This window comes from Halichoerus grypus, chromosome 6 (genome assembly GCF_964656455.1).
Source record: "Halichoerus grypus chromosome 6, mHalGry1.hap1.1, whole genome shotgun sequence".
Taxonomy (NCBI): domain Eukaryota; kingdom Metazoa; phylum Chordata; class Mammalia; order Carnivora; family Phocidae; genus Halichoerus; species Halichoerus grypus.
This window is the reverse complement of record NC_135717.1, coordinates 122,777,416-122,791,071: the sequence shown is the minus strand read 5'-3', so window position 1 is coordinate 122,791,071 and position 13,656 is coordinate 122,777,416. Positions and strand designations below refer to the sequence as shown.

Here is a 13,656-nt window from a genome sequence, read left to right as displayed (position 1 = left end):
GGGCTATCCGAGAAGTTGGGAGGGGTGAAGACCCCTTCGGGCTGTCCACTCTTGGGTCTGTGGCTTGAAGAAGAATCCCTTCCTGCTCACTACGGATATGCCTTGTGACCTCGCAGATGGCAAAAAGGAGAACCCAGAGCCAAAAAGGGCCACAGGCCCCAGCATCCTCTCCACCTCCCCATTCTCCCTCAGCTGAGCATGGAGGCCTCAGAAGGAAAGGTACTTGGGCATTTAGTGCTTTAGAATCTGGGTGCTGGGGAGATGGTGGGAAGTCACACTACACTGGGCTTTCCAGTGGGGTCTAGAATGGAGGCCAGACGGAAGAGAAAGCAGGCTGGGAAAGGGGAGGATATATCACGGATCTAGGGTTTTCCAAGTTCCAGGTCTGGACTGCGAGATGCCGCAACTGCAGGTGAGGGACACAGACAGCAACACCGTGTGTCCTCTTATCACCAGACCATCTGCAGGCCAGTGGATTTCTCCCCATCGTCTCACCCCACTTCCCCTTCCCTCTGCCAGTACAGCAGCCTTAGTGATATCACAAAACCTTTAATCTCAGAAAACTGAAAAAAAAAAAAATCAGAGTCAAAACCAATCATTTTTATCTGGCCCCTGCCCCAGCCCTCCCACCCACCCCCATATCCTCCTTTTGGGGGGACCTGTGATGCATGCGTAGGGGTGGGCACTGAAGGAACCCGTGTTCCTTAAGCAGAAAGAAGTCCTTCTGAGTCTAGGAATCCTCCTCCAAGTCAACACCACTCCCAGCCTTGCCCCCTCCCTCCCCCGCCAGACACATCAAGAAGGAATTCCAAGTTGATGTCAGAAGGATTGCCCTGAAGTTCCTCGGAAAATGGGGTGGCTGGGTGAGCACCACCCCAGGCCTTCACCACTTAGAGCTCATCTTCATCCAGCTTGGCAAGTCTGGCTTGGCAGGGAGGGGTGTTTGGAATTGGTGGAGCTGGAGGAGAGTCACGAGGAGCTCGGGGGATGTCACTGAGGGCCTGAAGAAAGACTCAAGTTAGAGGAGAAAAAAAAGTCCTGGAATCCACCCTCACCCCTTTCTTTTCAGTGTATGCCCCTAGCTAAGCCACCTCCTCTTGCTAGACATCTTAGATCATCTAAGATCGTCAGCTTCTCCCAGGGTTAAACTGGAAGGGGGAAGGTAAGAGTAGGGAAGTAGGAAGGGGCAGACAAAAGGCAGGTGGTAGAAAAAGGGAATGATATGGGGGAGGAGGATTTAGGGATCCCAGAATAAGAGAGGCCCTCCCCATTCTGCCCCCATAACAGGGGAACTCCTTTCCTCATACCTGTGTGTCCAGGGGCAGGGGGGCTCTGGCCACCTCCCCTTTGGGCAACAGCAGCAGGGAGGGGAGAGAGCCATTGATGGGTGCATGTGTGCTGACCTGGGCCCGGTCTCCAGGCCGAATTCTCCCAGGACTCCCCACCCCAAGCCCTCCTGGCCGCCCCAGGCTGTTGGTCTGGCTCTCTCGTCTCTGATACTCAATGGGTGACTGCAATGCTGGGCAAAGAGAGGAACAGAAGGAGGGTTACAACAGGTTCTTTCCCTAAGGGCTCTGCCCAGATCATCTTCCCACTTTGCCCTTCTCCCACAAACTGTCAGCCATTGTAAATTGCTGGGGAGATGGGGAGAAGCTGGGGTCAAGAGGGCAGGGATTGGAGATTGGGCAGTGAGGGATTCGGGAGGTCAAAGGGCTGAAAGAGCACGTCAGGGAGGGAAGGGTGAGAGCTTCACCATTGAGAAAGTCCCGCTGGCTTTCCAGGATCTGAGCCACTTGCTTGATCCAGGCCTGACTCACTGCAGGGTCTGCAGTCTGCAGGACATAGCGCTGGATCCCACCCTCTGGCCCCCTGGAGGTCAGTGCAAAGCGGCAAGGGTCACCTTGGAGGTTCCCCTCCAGTCCCAGGCAGCTCACCTGGATTGGCAAATAGGAGAGAGCCCCCAGATTCTTTAGGCCCTCTCTGGTTCCTGTCCCCTCCAACAAATCCAAGAGCCAGACATTCTCTCAGAGGCCTCGCCCCATCCCAGCCAGACCCCTCCCTTGCGGCCTCCTCCCCACCTTGATGCTGCTCTTGTATACATATCCAGCCTGTGATCCTCCTCGGACTCCTCCTCCCAGGGCCTCACTGAAGATGACAATTTGCTCGAAGAGGAAGACACGTCTCTCTCGACCCCGGGAGGACAGCAGCCCCCCAGCCTCGGGCTCTGTGACCCAGAATGTGTCCTGGCCCAAGAGCTTCCCCTGAGCAGTGAGTTTGCCCTAGAACCAAAGGGTAGTGATTTTGAGAAAAAAAGCAAGGAGAGAAAAGGGACATTCTCTGCTCCTCCCTCCTTCCCCTGATGCTCCCAACCAACCATGGGGTCAGTCCCAGGGGAGGGACAGTTCCCCACGAGGACCTCCCGAGTGCTCAGACAGGGGCCAAAGAGCATTGGGCCTCCAATTTCCTGTTCTAGCCCCATACCTCAAACCCCCGAAGTCTCCCCAGGGTCATCATGTCATTGCAGCACTTGGGTACAAAGCACATGACCTCCACAGCGTGCTGGGTAGCAGGTGAAGAGAGGAGCATTGTCATTATCGAGAAAGAGCCTCTTCAGACCATGTTTCAACTCTCAACCAGCCTCCGCGTAAAAACCAGACAGCTCAACACCACCCAAGGAGCAGGGGGCGGGGGAGGGGGGAACCCAGGAGACCAAAAAAATAAGAGGTATGTGGTGTGTGTCCTAGCAGATTTGGGAGTCCTCACCTCCAGCTCTTCAGTATCCATCCCAGCTCTACTATAATATTTGAGAAAATCCTAAGATGTAGAAAAGAAATGCTCAGGGAGGTCTTGAGGACACCCTCAGAAACTCTCACATCCTCCCCCTGAGGACACAGGTGAGGATGCCCAGGAAGTCTGGGGGGAGCCTTAGGAACCCTGGGGAGATGAACGAGAAAAGGGCTATCCCAGCCAGCGGAACCCCCAGGGAACAGGTGCTCCTGACCTTGAGCAGCAGCTGGTATTTCATGATCCTCTGCACTGGTTTGATGAGGAGGTCGTTGAGCTGTAGGCGGTGCCCTAGCTGCTGCCGGAGCTCCTGGGGACAGGAATGTGGTTATGCAGCCTGGAGAGCCTGATGATTCTGTCCCCTTTCCCCCAAGGTCCCTCAGCCACTGACCTCAAAGTAGCTGTCCCCAAATTCTGACACCACGTGCTCTGACTTGGGCTTGTTCTGACAGTACACCACGTACATATGCAGCCGGCGCTCCTAACAGGGGTCAAGGTGAAGGAGCGCAGGACGGGTGAGGAGAGAGAACACCTCTCTCGGGAGCCCGGACCCCCTCCCAAGCCCCGTCCCTCCAGGGCCACCCTCCTAAGCCTCACGTGTTTGATGAATAGCTGAGCCAGCCAATCAGGATCCTTCAAACACCGCTGTAGCTCCTGCAGGAAATAGCTGGAGGGGTTGGCAGGGAAAAGGCTGGTCAAATACCCCCACCCCACGCAACTGAGAGCTGTCTACCCAGGTTGTGATCAAGCAGCTCCAAACGTTCCTCAGGCAACCATGGCCCCTGGCTAGGTTACAGAGAAAATGAGACATACGCCCTTCCCCCTCACTCTCGGGGATCCACCACTCACTCTCGATGCCACTCATAGATTTGCTGGATGTTCCCAAACACAATCCTGTCACGGCCTCGAAGACTCTCCGGGACCCCCTGAGCAGCCATGGTGGCCATGTAACCCTGCAGGAAGGTTGGGGCGGGAGCATGAGTGTGGGGGGCCAGCCCTGGTGGGGAAAACCCCTCCCCCAAGAAGTCCAGCATGTAGAGGGTACTGGGAAGGTGGGACAGAGGAGTACTAAGGCATCTCCTAAAATTAGCCCTGAGCAGAGGGAAAGGGCTGGGCTGCGGCTGGGAAGAGAAAAGGGGACTACCTCCACAATCTGCCCCAAGTCGTCCACATACATTTTCTCTGTCTCTACCAGTTCGCTCAAGACATACCTGGGAAGAGAGCAGGAGTGCACATCCTTGGTTTAGCCACTTCCTCCCTCCTGGACTAGAAGCCCCTTCACTACCACAGCCAACCTCAGAGGAAATTCCAAGTATTAAATCTAAAATGTGAGGGACAGTTTCTGGAAGTTGCACAATGGGGGGGGGGCAGAGGGGAGGGAGTGTGTGGGAACACTTACATACTCCTTTCCAGAGCCTTCCTCTTCTGTTCCTCCTCACTCTCAGGGGCTTGGGACAGAGTCTCCTCCTCAGGTGGCTGGAAGGAAAGAACATCCTAGAGTAAGTAGACAGATGCTTTTGGGGAAGCCATGCAGACCCATTTCTTCATACCTGTGTCTTATCTCCAGGGCCCTCCAACAATGTGGTCAGCAGGGTGAGTTCTGGCAGCTCCTCTCCTGTGGCTAGAGCTGGTTCCAGCATCCAGTTCTGGGAGCCAGAGGTCATGTGTCAGAGGTCATGGACAGTAGCTATGTCTCCCCAGTGGCCAGTGGCCCCCAACCTGCCCTCTCTCCCAGTGTCCTTCATGGATGTCCTACATGCTTTTGTGGTGCTCCCTGCTCACCTCATATGGTCCAGCCTGGCCACCGTCTGCCTCAGTTTCCACACTGAGGCAATGTTTGGAATGATCCAACCATCTTCTCAGGCCACTGACTGGCCCTGGGGGGCCCGGGGAACAGGGGCCAGAGCTGAGGCCAGAGCTGGGGCCAGAGGGGGCAGCCAGACCCGAAGCAGCTGAAGCTGAGATACTCCCCTCACTGCCAGCAATGGAATAGGATTCTAATGGGGAGCGGGGGGGGGGGGGGGGGGGGGGAGGGGGAAGGGGCCATAGATATTATTCCAGCTCCAGATTCAGGGTCCCTAGGGAGCTCCCAGAGGCCCTTCTTCATGATGCTGAGCCCTCCCCCAGGGCCCACTCTCTTGCCATCCTCATTTGAGTTGGCTAGGATAGAAAATTTCCCCTGGGCACCCTTGGGAGGAAGGACAGTAAACACCTGGGCTCCCAAGGCCTGGAAGCTCCAGTTATATATGGAGGCTCCCCCATATCCTAAGTATGCTATAGATATGGAGGGGCAGCCATCTGGGGAGACACTGGAAGCTGGGGGTGGCCATCTGCTCTCCTACAAGCCGCCCCCTCCCAATGGGCACAGACCATTCCCTGAGAAGGTGGTGGGGGGAGAGCTAAAAGCCCATCTGCCACCCCCAGACCCCTCCTGCACCAATTGCAGTGATCACTATAAAAAGAAAAGACTTCTGCAGCCCATCTCCCCAACACATGCACAAACCCAATTGCGGGGTGGGGGGAGGCAAGTGAGGAGAGCTCATCAGGGTTATCTTTGCCCTGGGCTCAGGAACAGAGGATCTGAGATTTGTCATAAAGCCCCTGGTAGACCCTCATCCTCATTCCTCCATTCCTCTGTCCCTTTTCAGATCTGAAGTAGATTCTCAGCAAAAGGATTTAAGGAAGATCCAGTTCTAGGCCCAGGGGGATTGTGGATGGGTTTTTCTCATACCCAGTTGACTGCAGGACAGAGAGAAGAGTTTCCTGCCCCTTCCCCAATTTCCTTAACTTGAACTGATTACAAATTTGGAGGCAGATGGGATCTTGGAGATCTACTAAGTCACTTCCCTGGAAAACACAGGTAGAAGTCTCCAGCCTCTAAATCCCTAGGGCCAGGTCAATCTGATGCCCTGAACCCTCAGCCCGCCCCCCACTCAACGCCGGGCCCTTGCGACCTCGCACTCACCACGACCCCCCCGGGCGAAGCAGCAGCCGCATTTTGCCAGCACTTTTCGGATCACGTGGGGACAGGCACAGCGACCCCCCTTGTGCCCCCCCCGCATGGCGCCCGGGGCCCCCCGCACCCCCCACCCGGCCCGGCCATGCAGGGGGAATCACGGGGGGCGGGGCGGGGACGGCGCAGGGCGCACACCCCCCCTCCCTCCTACCCCGCTCCAGGCTGGGGGAGGGGGGGAGGGAGGGAACAGGGAGGGGGCGTCCAGGGGTAGGCGGAAGTCTGGTCTGGGGGAGGGCTGGGGGCTCTGCAGAGCCGGCGGCGCGAGGCCGGGCAGCCGAGCTGGGCGGGGAGGGTTTCCGGAACCCAGTCGGTGCGGGGCCGAGGGTCCAGATGTCCAGCGGGGCGGGGAGGGATGGTGGGGGAAGCTGGGCTGGGATGCGGCAGCCGCTCCAGCTCGGTCTCCGGCCTCTCGGGTTTGGGGTGGTTCTAGGCCCGGGCAGGGAGGAGGCGGGGACCGACTCCCCGAGTCACTGGCGCTGCGCGGGTCCCGGCCGAACGGCGAGCCGAAGAACAGGCCCGGCCGCGGTGCCGCCGCGGGGAGGGGCCTCTGCGGTCCAGCTCCGCCCTCTCCCTCCGGTTTCCCCCCTTCAGCCTGTGCCGGGCTCCAGCCCCAATCCCCCTCCCCCAGGCACCACCACGTTCCCACTCCACGTCCCCACCGCCTCCGCCTCTCCTCTCCAGCCTCGGCTCTCCTCCCCGGGTTCCCCTCCCTCCTGCTTCTCGGGCTCCCGACTGCGGAGCGCAGGGGTCGGGGGTAAGCCGGGCGGCGGGGTCTGCCCAGGTCGCCCCTCCGCCTCTGCGGTGGAGAAGGGTGCGGATGGATGGGCCTGGGCCTGTGTGAAGACGTCCCGGGGGCTGGGACTGTCCCTAGCCGCGCAGGGGTAGACAAGCCCCCTCCCTTTCGGGGATGCGTGAATGGGGAGCTCTGTGGGGAACGCAGCCCAGGTGCCGCCCTCTCGCCAGACCCTTCTTTCCTCCAGGCCCCAGCACTCCAGCTGAGGCTAATCACCAATTAAGGCGAAGTCCTGGAGGCCGGGCTGGCGAGGGGCCAGGGGTGGGGCGCGGGGACACTCCGCCTGCGGGGGCTCGGGACCGGCTGATGTGGGGGACGCACAGCGGACTAGAGGGCGAGAAGCGTGGAGGTCTTGGCAATTAAATGGGTCTCATGCAGATTAGATGCAAACCTTTACGCTAATAAGAGCAGCATTATTTGAATTCGCCACTTTGCGCAGGAGGGCAAACTGTGCCCCACCCCACCCCCAGCTTCTTACCGAGCAGCGGAGCCCAGGCGGGGACCTCACGTTCGCGCTCCCCTTTCTGATCCCCCTCGGTACAGTCAGACTCTGTCTCGGTCCCTCCTGGCCCTAGGGGGCTTCTCTTCGGGGGCTGTGGAGAAAGACTGGTGGTAAGGAAACCGCCCTCCACGCCCAGCCTTGACCTCCTGCTTCTCCTTGGTCCTCCTGTCAAATCCACATTGTTGTAAAAGGGTCGCTTAGGCTGGGTTGGAGGGAGCGGTTCACCCAGACCAGGGCCCTGACCCTCTTTTGGAACTCATGGGTTCCTGCAACTGCCCTGCAGAATTCCTGTTTGCGGCTAAATTGAGTTGTGGGGTGCAGACCTCCTGGAGCCCCCTAAAGATTCCCGACCCCACCGTGGTCCCCCTTTCTTACCCCCTCCTGCCCGGGGAGGGCGCATGCGCGCAGCATGCCCCCCATGACCCCCAGTATCCGGTCAGTGCGGCCAGGGGCGGGGCGGTCCGGGGGCTTCATGCTGGACCCCTACCCTGCTCCAAGTTTCAGGGCCGAGGGGGCACGGAAGCTGGGGGGCTCTAGGCCTGCGCGCGTCCGGGGAGTTGCTGCTGTGGAATCCGCCCCCTGCCCGGCTCCGCCCCCACTCCCACCCCAGCCAAACTTCTCAAAGGGCTAGGGTTGTTGCTTTCTCTACAACCGAAGTTCAGCAACAAACAAACCCCTCTTAATCCCGATTCCGACGTGGACGCGTCAGGAGCCCACTAAATACGTGCCTTTTCCCCAGGCGCTCTGGAGCAGAGACTGGGGAGACACAGGGATTTCCCCGATCACCACCCCCTTCCCCTCCTCAGCAGGTTCCGCTCCCCACCCCACCCCCACCCTGGTCCACAGAACAGAACGGGTGTGGCATAGAGAGTTGCATATTTTACTTTATTTTTATTAAATTAAAAGCTACAGTCTGGCGGCGATTCCAGAACAGGGTAAGGAGGCTCCTTATAGGGGGCAGAGCGGGAGACAGACTGACAGAGACGGAGACACAGGACAGAAAGGACAAGGTTAAGGTAGAAGGGGGACTGTTTCTGAAGAACACACAAGGCCAGCTCCTTGGGGGCTCAGCTCAGCCCCATGCCCCCTCCCCCACACCGAAGTTCAGCAGCGGAGCAGTTTGTGGGGGCAGGGGGCTCAAGAGACCCTCCTTCCCCACCCAGGTCCTTTCTCAGCTTAGTCATTGGAGCACAGCACATACCAGAAAAAGCCAAGGGCAGTGGAGGGGGGTAGGGAGATTGGGAGTATGTACAGGGGAGGAGGGGAGCAGAGCCTGGGAGATCCCTCTGCCAGAAGGGAGTGGTTCACACTGCACTGAAGCACTCGCCTGTGGGGGGACAGGGGAAGGGACTGCCCTCCCTCTCTGAACTCCTTCCCCAGTCAGACTGGTGCCCTATTCGTGTGGTGTGGGGGGCAGAGGGAGAGAGGAGAACAGAGGCTTCCGCTGGGTCCTATGGAGAAAGGCAAGGGCTTGGCAAAGGGGAAGGCCTTCAGTCATCCGTGATACCCTTGGCTCTCAGCTCTTCTTGCACCCGGGTCAGGTAGGTGGGGTCTGGGTACCCAAACCTGGGAGCAAAGAGAAATGAAGGTCAGGATTAGCTGTTGCAGCTTACTCATATTAGCCTCATGTTCACCCTCATTCTGGGTGCCCCAGTCCAGCCCCTCCCCACCTCCCCTAAGGATATCCAAACCCCAGGTAACTTAGCCCAATTCTGCTTAGTTTTGTAGGTGAAGCTGGGCATACTGGACCAGGTTGAATGTAGAGAAACTGGCATGGAAGAGATGGTTGAATAGTTTGGGGGTGGTCCTCTCCAGTTAGGAGGCTCCCAGCAGGAGAGGGGATTAATGTCATTCCCTCACTGGAAATGGAGAGAAGGGGAGGGGCCAAGGGAAAGGAAATGAAGAAGGGTCGCACAGCTGCGGTCCCCCTGTGCAGCTGGTCTTGTGGTGGATGTCGTTCCAGGTGATGACATTCGGTCTCCCTGTGGTCATGGACGTGCCGATAGTGAAGGTGAGTCGCTGGTCAAATGCCTTTCGGAACAGGGTCAGCACCTTGTTGCCCTCAGGGCAGTCCGGGAGGTAGGCCACCCGGGTGGTGCCGGGATAGCGAACTCCTGGGTTTGGGTGTTCAGCCTGGGAGGGAGGGGAGGCAGACAGGACGGTGAGCAGCTGGGCGTCTGAAGGCCCACCATGCCACCAGAGGGTCATCCTGGCCGGCTGTCTGTCTGTGCACCCCCAGCTAATGCTGACAGGGCAGCAACAGGCTGAGAGCCTGTCACGGAAGGAGAGACTTCCTTGAAAGGTTTGGACAGCAGGAGCCTGTTTTTGGACAAAATCCTTACTATTAAAGAAGTTCTTTCTGCTGCCTCAATCCCTCAAGTCTCAATTCAGCGACAAGCGGATTCTCAAACGAGATGGGAAGTAGCCAGTCCTTACTCACCAGATAACTCAGCAGAAATGTGAAGACTGAGAATAAGCTATCTTTCAGCCTTCCCTTCTCCACCTGAGAACGCTCCCAAGCTTCTCTGCCTGCCTGACCTGTTCCATTTGCCCATTACTCTTCTTCAGAGCTTCGCCCGCCCTCTGCAAACCAGGACTGAGAATTACTCTTGCTTGGTCAGGCAGGAAGAGACCGCTAGGCTCCTGACCGCTCCTGTTTTAACCTTCCACTGTCTCATCAATCGGGAACAAAGTAACACTCAGTGCCCTGCGAGGAGGGTCAGCCCCCTTCCTGCTGCGCCCGCCGGCACCTGAGCCACCATCTCCACAGAATTCACCCCTGCCAAGAATAGTTGTTGACATCCAAGTTCATCAAGGAAATAGTATTCAATGCCTTTCTCTCATATCTGATTTTCCTGTGTGCCTTGGGGTTGTGGGACAGAAAAGCTGGGCCTGAAGGGGACCTCCTAGCTCCGGGGCACTGAGTGGGAAGGCATACTGGGAGACAGCAAGACTACGTCACATCTAACAAATACACTCCCCTTCACCCAGTTTGCCTAGGTCAGAGAACGCGCTTGGGGAAAACCAAAGTGGGGAAAACCAAAGGGCAATGGCAGGCCATAGGTCTTCTTACCCCCTGGACACCGGGCGGGAAGACGTACTGGATGACGATGGTGCCATACTTCTCATAGCTGGGCAGTAAGAGTGTGGCGTCCTTAGAGACCAGCATCCGCCCATTCTGGGGCTGGTTGCCCACCAGCTGCCCATAGAAGCGGCCACACATGGGACAGGCCTTTTTCACCTGCAGGGCCCGGGTGATGCAGCCCTCACAGAATGAGTGCCGGCACTTCTCCAATGTCTTGGCGTTCTGGATCTCCCCCAGACAGATGGGGCAGGTGCTCTCCTGTTCTTCAGCCTCCTCCCGAAGGCGGGGAGGAAGGGGAGGGGGGAGGGGAGGGGGAGGGGGAGGGAGCCCCCGAGCCCCTGGGGGCAGAAGCGGGGCTGCTCGCAGAGGGGGAGGGGGGGGCCCTGGACGGTGTAGCTCAGGGTGCTCCCCGCCACCCCCCAAAGCCAGGCAGCCCATAAGCTCGCCCTGCCTCTGAGCTTTCTTCAGCTCTTTCTCAGCCTCTTTTAGCAGCCCCTTGAGAGCCTTCCGGGCCAGGTAGAGCCCATTGGGAGGGGCCGGGGGAGGGCCCTGCGGGGAAAGCTGGAGGACATAGATGTCAGAAGTCTCGCCATCTATGAGGATGGACACACGGTGCTCCTCCCGAAGCCGGGCCAGCCGGGCTGGGGTCTCCTTGCTCAGGAAGTCCCACACAGGCTTGGAGACAGTCACTTTGTTCTTGCAGGTGCCTCCACAGGCTGCCATTCTGGACAGGACGAACGACACTGCCCCCAGGGTGAAAGGGACTCAGGGTGGGGGGTCCCCGTTTGACAAAATCAGTGCCTCCTACTTCAGGTTCCTCTCCAACCCTATATTACCTCTACTATCTCAAAGTCCAACCCCCAACTCCTCCCCCAAGTTCATTTTCTGTCTCCTCTTATCTTTCAAACCCCAGCACCCACTGAAGAGCAAGAAAGTTTCTCTAACTTTATTATCATCATCTGAGCTAAGCACCAGTCTTGGTTCTCTTTATACTCCTCCCCAGATCACAGAAACAATCTCGCCCTCCTCCCTCTGGGTGAAAACTGGCTTCTTTAAAGGGGAGGGAGACTTTGTGCTCACTTTGATCCTGAAGAGCTTAGAATTGGCATGCAGGCTCTCTCTCACTGTCCCTGCTCCCTACTTGTAGGTTGTGTGACCTGGTGGGTGGAAAGGAAAAGGAAGGAAAGTGAGAAACCCCGTCCCCCCTTCCCACATGCGCCAACACGGCAGCCCATGTAACAGAAGACTGGGAACCTGGGTGTAAGTTACTGGGAATGGGATTACTTGGCACACGGAATGGAGGAAACCAATTTAAAGGCGAAGCTGAGTTTCCCCTGGGAGGCAGATACCTGGGAAGCCCATGGACAATGAGAGCAGCAGAAATCCCTCTATTTCCACACTCAGCTGACCAGGACTAGCGGGAAGGGGGAGAGTAGAGAGTAAAAGGTTATGATGACAAATGTTACCATACCCGCCTCACCCCACTCCACCAGCAGCCCAGAAACCAAACAAAAACTCCTCTTCCATTTCCTCTCCTTCTCTTCTGCAGAACTGCATCCCCAGCCTCTCCCAAGTTGCTAAAGATGGAACTTCAACATGCTAACTTTCCTCTTTTCTTCCCCAGCTCTGAGGCTCTCAAGAAAGCCTAGGGCACAGATAAGAGAAGTCAGGAAGGGAGAAGCCCACACAGATGGAGGTCTTTCTTGCCACCTCCCTCAGATCACATGGGTAAGAATATTACCTATGCTCTCCCAACTCCTCACCCTACCCCGTATTCCCAAATAATTCAGTCCCTATCGCTAGGGAGCCTTCTTTGAGAGCTAACCCAGTCCCTTCTGCTGAAGTCTGTTTGGAATGCCAACAAAGTGGCAACAGCCCCTAAATAATGAAGTTCTTACTGTCACCTTTTAAACAACCCCCAGCCCCGCACTGGGGCAATAAGCCTGTCAGCAACCCAGTCTGCATTTAGGGAGGTGTGGGGCTCAGCAGGGGCTCAGCTGGAGGAGACTTAGGTTTCCCCTGAGTCTTACCATGTTCAGCTACAGAGCTGTCCCTACAACACCTCCAAATGTAGCTCAAATAGAAAGAGGGGCCATTAGTGTGACCTCAATTCCTTGACTGATCCAAAGGGGAGCGGCTCTCTGTTTGTGCCTCCATCATAGTCCCCTCAAGGCCAGATGCACCTCGAGATTCAGAAAGTGAAACTGAAATCCTAGACCCTCAGCTCATTCTGTCTATCCAAGGTGGAACCCAGGACCTAGATGTCCTTAGCTCCAAGTCCTGCTGGCACAGAAAAGGGAGGCGGGGCCACAGCTTATGCTGGGTCTCTGATTCTTCTGGGGCAACCCAGGCCGGACACAGGGCCAGTCCCTCCCTCCAGACGGCGGCCACACAGGGGCAGCGGGGGAAGGGCGAGGGTCCCTGGGGGCACCAACTGAGGCAGCCCCACCCCTCCCCCATGACCTCCTGCAAGATCCAGAACCAATCCCCACGTCCCCCTCTCGCCGGAGCCCCCAGAGCCCCACCACTGGGTGGGGGTGCATGTCGGCCCGATCGCGGTTCCCAGAACCCCCAAATGGAGGCCAAGGCTGGAGGGTGATAGGAAGAGGATCGGTCAGGCGTGGAGGGGGCCCCCGGCGCCGCGCGCGGGTAAGGAGGCGGAGGAGGGGGCGCAGGGGGGGCAGGGAGGGCGCGCGGGGGTTGCGAGCGGGGTCCGGGGGGCGCGCGGTGGGTGTGGGGGGCGCCGGGCTCACCTACCTCCCGTCAGCGCCGCCATTGCCGGTCACATGACTGAGGCTGTTGCTGGGATGACGGTCTGGGCCTTAGCAACAAGGGGGGGGAGACCCCGAGAAGGTGGGGGGGAGTTTGCAGAGGGGGTGCAGACTGAGAGAAAGGGTAGGAGGGAGGACGGCACCCGCTTCCCCCGTACAGGTGATAATCACCGTTTCCTTTGACCCCCTTCCATCCACGAGCCCCTGCCCTTCCGCCCCAAAACAAAAATGGAGGAGCCGTCCCAGTCTTTGGAGGGAGGGGGTGGCGTGTGGAACCGAGGGTAGGTTAAATCTCTTAGAGACGCCACCCTTCTCGCTTCCCCCTCCCGGGGTTGGGGGGGGGGGCTCTCCCTTTGCTTTTCCAGCCAGCTGCGTGGCAGCTTCTGCAGGCTGGTGGCGGATGGGTGGGCGAGGAGTGTCGGCTTAGGTAGGTGGGGAAGGGGGCAATTCTTCTGTGATCCTTATGCTATTGCTAGAAGGGACTTTGAGGAATAATTTGGGATGGGAAGAAGAGTCATAGTAAGAAATTCACTGGTTCTAAAAAATAAACAAACCCCAGGACTAAACTATTTCAATCCCTTCCCTCCTCGCTTGCGTTTTCCTAGATTGTTACCTTCTGTGACCCCCACAACCTGTTCCCGGATGGGTGTTGGTAAGTGCCTCCGACTTTTGTTTCCACAAACAGGGATACTGAGGCTAGTGCAG

General features: G+C 57.9%; 2 protein-coding genes across 8 annotated transcripts; both read right to left on the bottom strand.

Annotated features, from left to right (window-relative positions):
• Positions 1-643: 643 nt before the first annotated feature.
• Positions 644-7,617, bottom strand: ARHGEF25 (Rho guanine nucleotide exchange factor 25). 2 transcript variants are annotated; one of them, XM_036077963.2, is made up of 16 exons: positions 7,471-7,617; positions 7,072-7,186; positions 4,567-4,781; positions 4,335-4,430; positions 4,184-4,260; positions 3,929-3,995; positions 3,634-3,737; positions 3,382-3,451; positions 3,176-3,265; positions 3,002-3,094; positions 2,764-2,814; positions 2,482-2,559; positions 2,079-2,279; positions 1,754-1,934; positions 1,308-1,519; positions 644-1,001 (listed from the first exon to the last, which is right to left on the bottom strand). In XM_036077963.2, exons 1-16 carry the CDS (start codon positions 7,567-7,569, stop codon positions 891-893), a joined length of 1,860 nt encoding a protein of 619 aa, XP_035933856.1. In that variant the 5' UTR covers positions 7,570-7,617; the 3' UTR covers positions 644-890. The 2 variants fall into 2 exon arrangements, with proteins under 2 accessions (XP_035933856.1, XP_035933858.1); XM_036077965.2 differs by lacking the exons at positions 7,072-7,186; positions 7,471-7,617 and adding an exon at positions 5,750-6,328.
• Positions 7,618-7,961: 344 nt separating this feature from the next.
• Positions 7,962-13,195, bottom strand: DTX3 (deltex E3 ubiquitin ligase 3). Of its 6 annotated transcripts, XM_036077957.2 has the most exons (7): positions 12,938-13,195; positions 12,211-12,363; positions 11,530-11,594; positions 11,261-11,337; positions 10,169-10,904; positions 9,011-9,228; positions 7,962-8,661 (listed from the first exon to the last, which is right to left on the bottom strand). In XM_036077957.2, the coding sequence occupies exons 4-7, from the start codon at positions 11,287-11,289 to the stop codon at positions 8,586-8,588; spliced, it is 1,059 nt and encodes a 352-aa protein (XP_035933850.1). In that variant the 5' UTR covers positions 11,290-11,337; positions 11,530-11,594; positions 12,211-12,363; positions 12,938-13,195; the 3' UTR covers positions 7,962-8,585. The 6 variants fall into 6 exon arrangements, with proteins under 6 accessions (XP_035933850.1, XP_035933851.1, XP_035933849.1 ...); XM_036077958.2 differs by lacking the exon at positions 12,211-12,363 and having other exon boundaries at positions 12,934-13,195; XM_036077956.2 differs by lacking the exon at positions 12,211-12,363.
• Between the last annotated feature and the right edge of the window lie 461 nt (positions 13,196-13,656).

What these genes read in the sequence shown, in the direction of transcription:
- DTX3 (XM_036077958.2), bottom strand. Translation starts at nt 11,289, where the DNA reads ATGCCAATTCTAAGCTCTTCAGGATCAAA. An exon ending in TCCCGCCCGGTGTCCAGGGG is followed by an intron (nt 9,229 to 10,168) that starts GTAAGAAGACCT and finishes CCTCCCTCCCAG; the next exon opens with GCTGAACACCCAAACCCAGG. An exon ending in TGCACAGGGGGACCGCAGCT is followed by an intron (nt 8,662 to 9,010) that starts GTGCGACCCTTC and finishes CTTTGCTCCCAG; the next exon opens with GTTTGGGTACCCAGACCCCA.
- ARHGEF25 (XM_036077963.2), bottom strand. Translation starts at nt 7,569, where the DNA reads ATGAAGCCCCCGGACCGCCCCGCCCCTGGCCGCACTGACCGGATACTG. An exon ending in ATCTATGAGTGGCATCGAGA is followed by an intron (nt 3,452 to 3,633) that starts GTGAGTGGTGGA and finishes CAACCCCTCCAG; the next exon opens with CTATTTCCTGCAGGAGCTAC. An exon ending in CCAGCGGGACTTTCTCAATG is followed by an intron (nt 1,520 to 1,753) that starts GTGAAGCTCTCA and finishes CTCTTTGCCCAG; the next exon opens with CATTGCAGTCACCCATTGAG.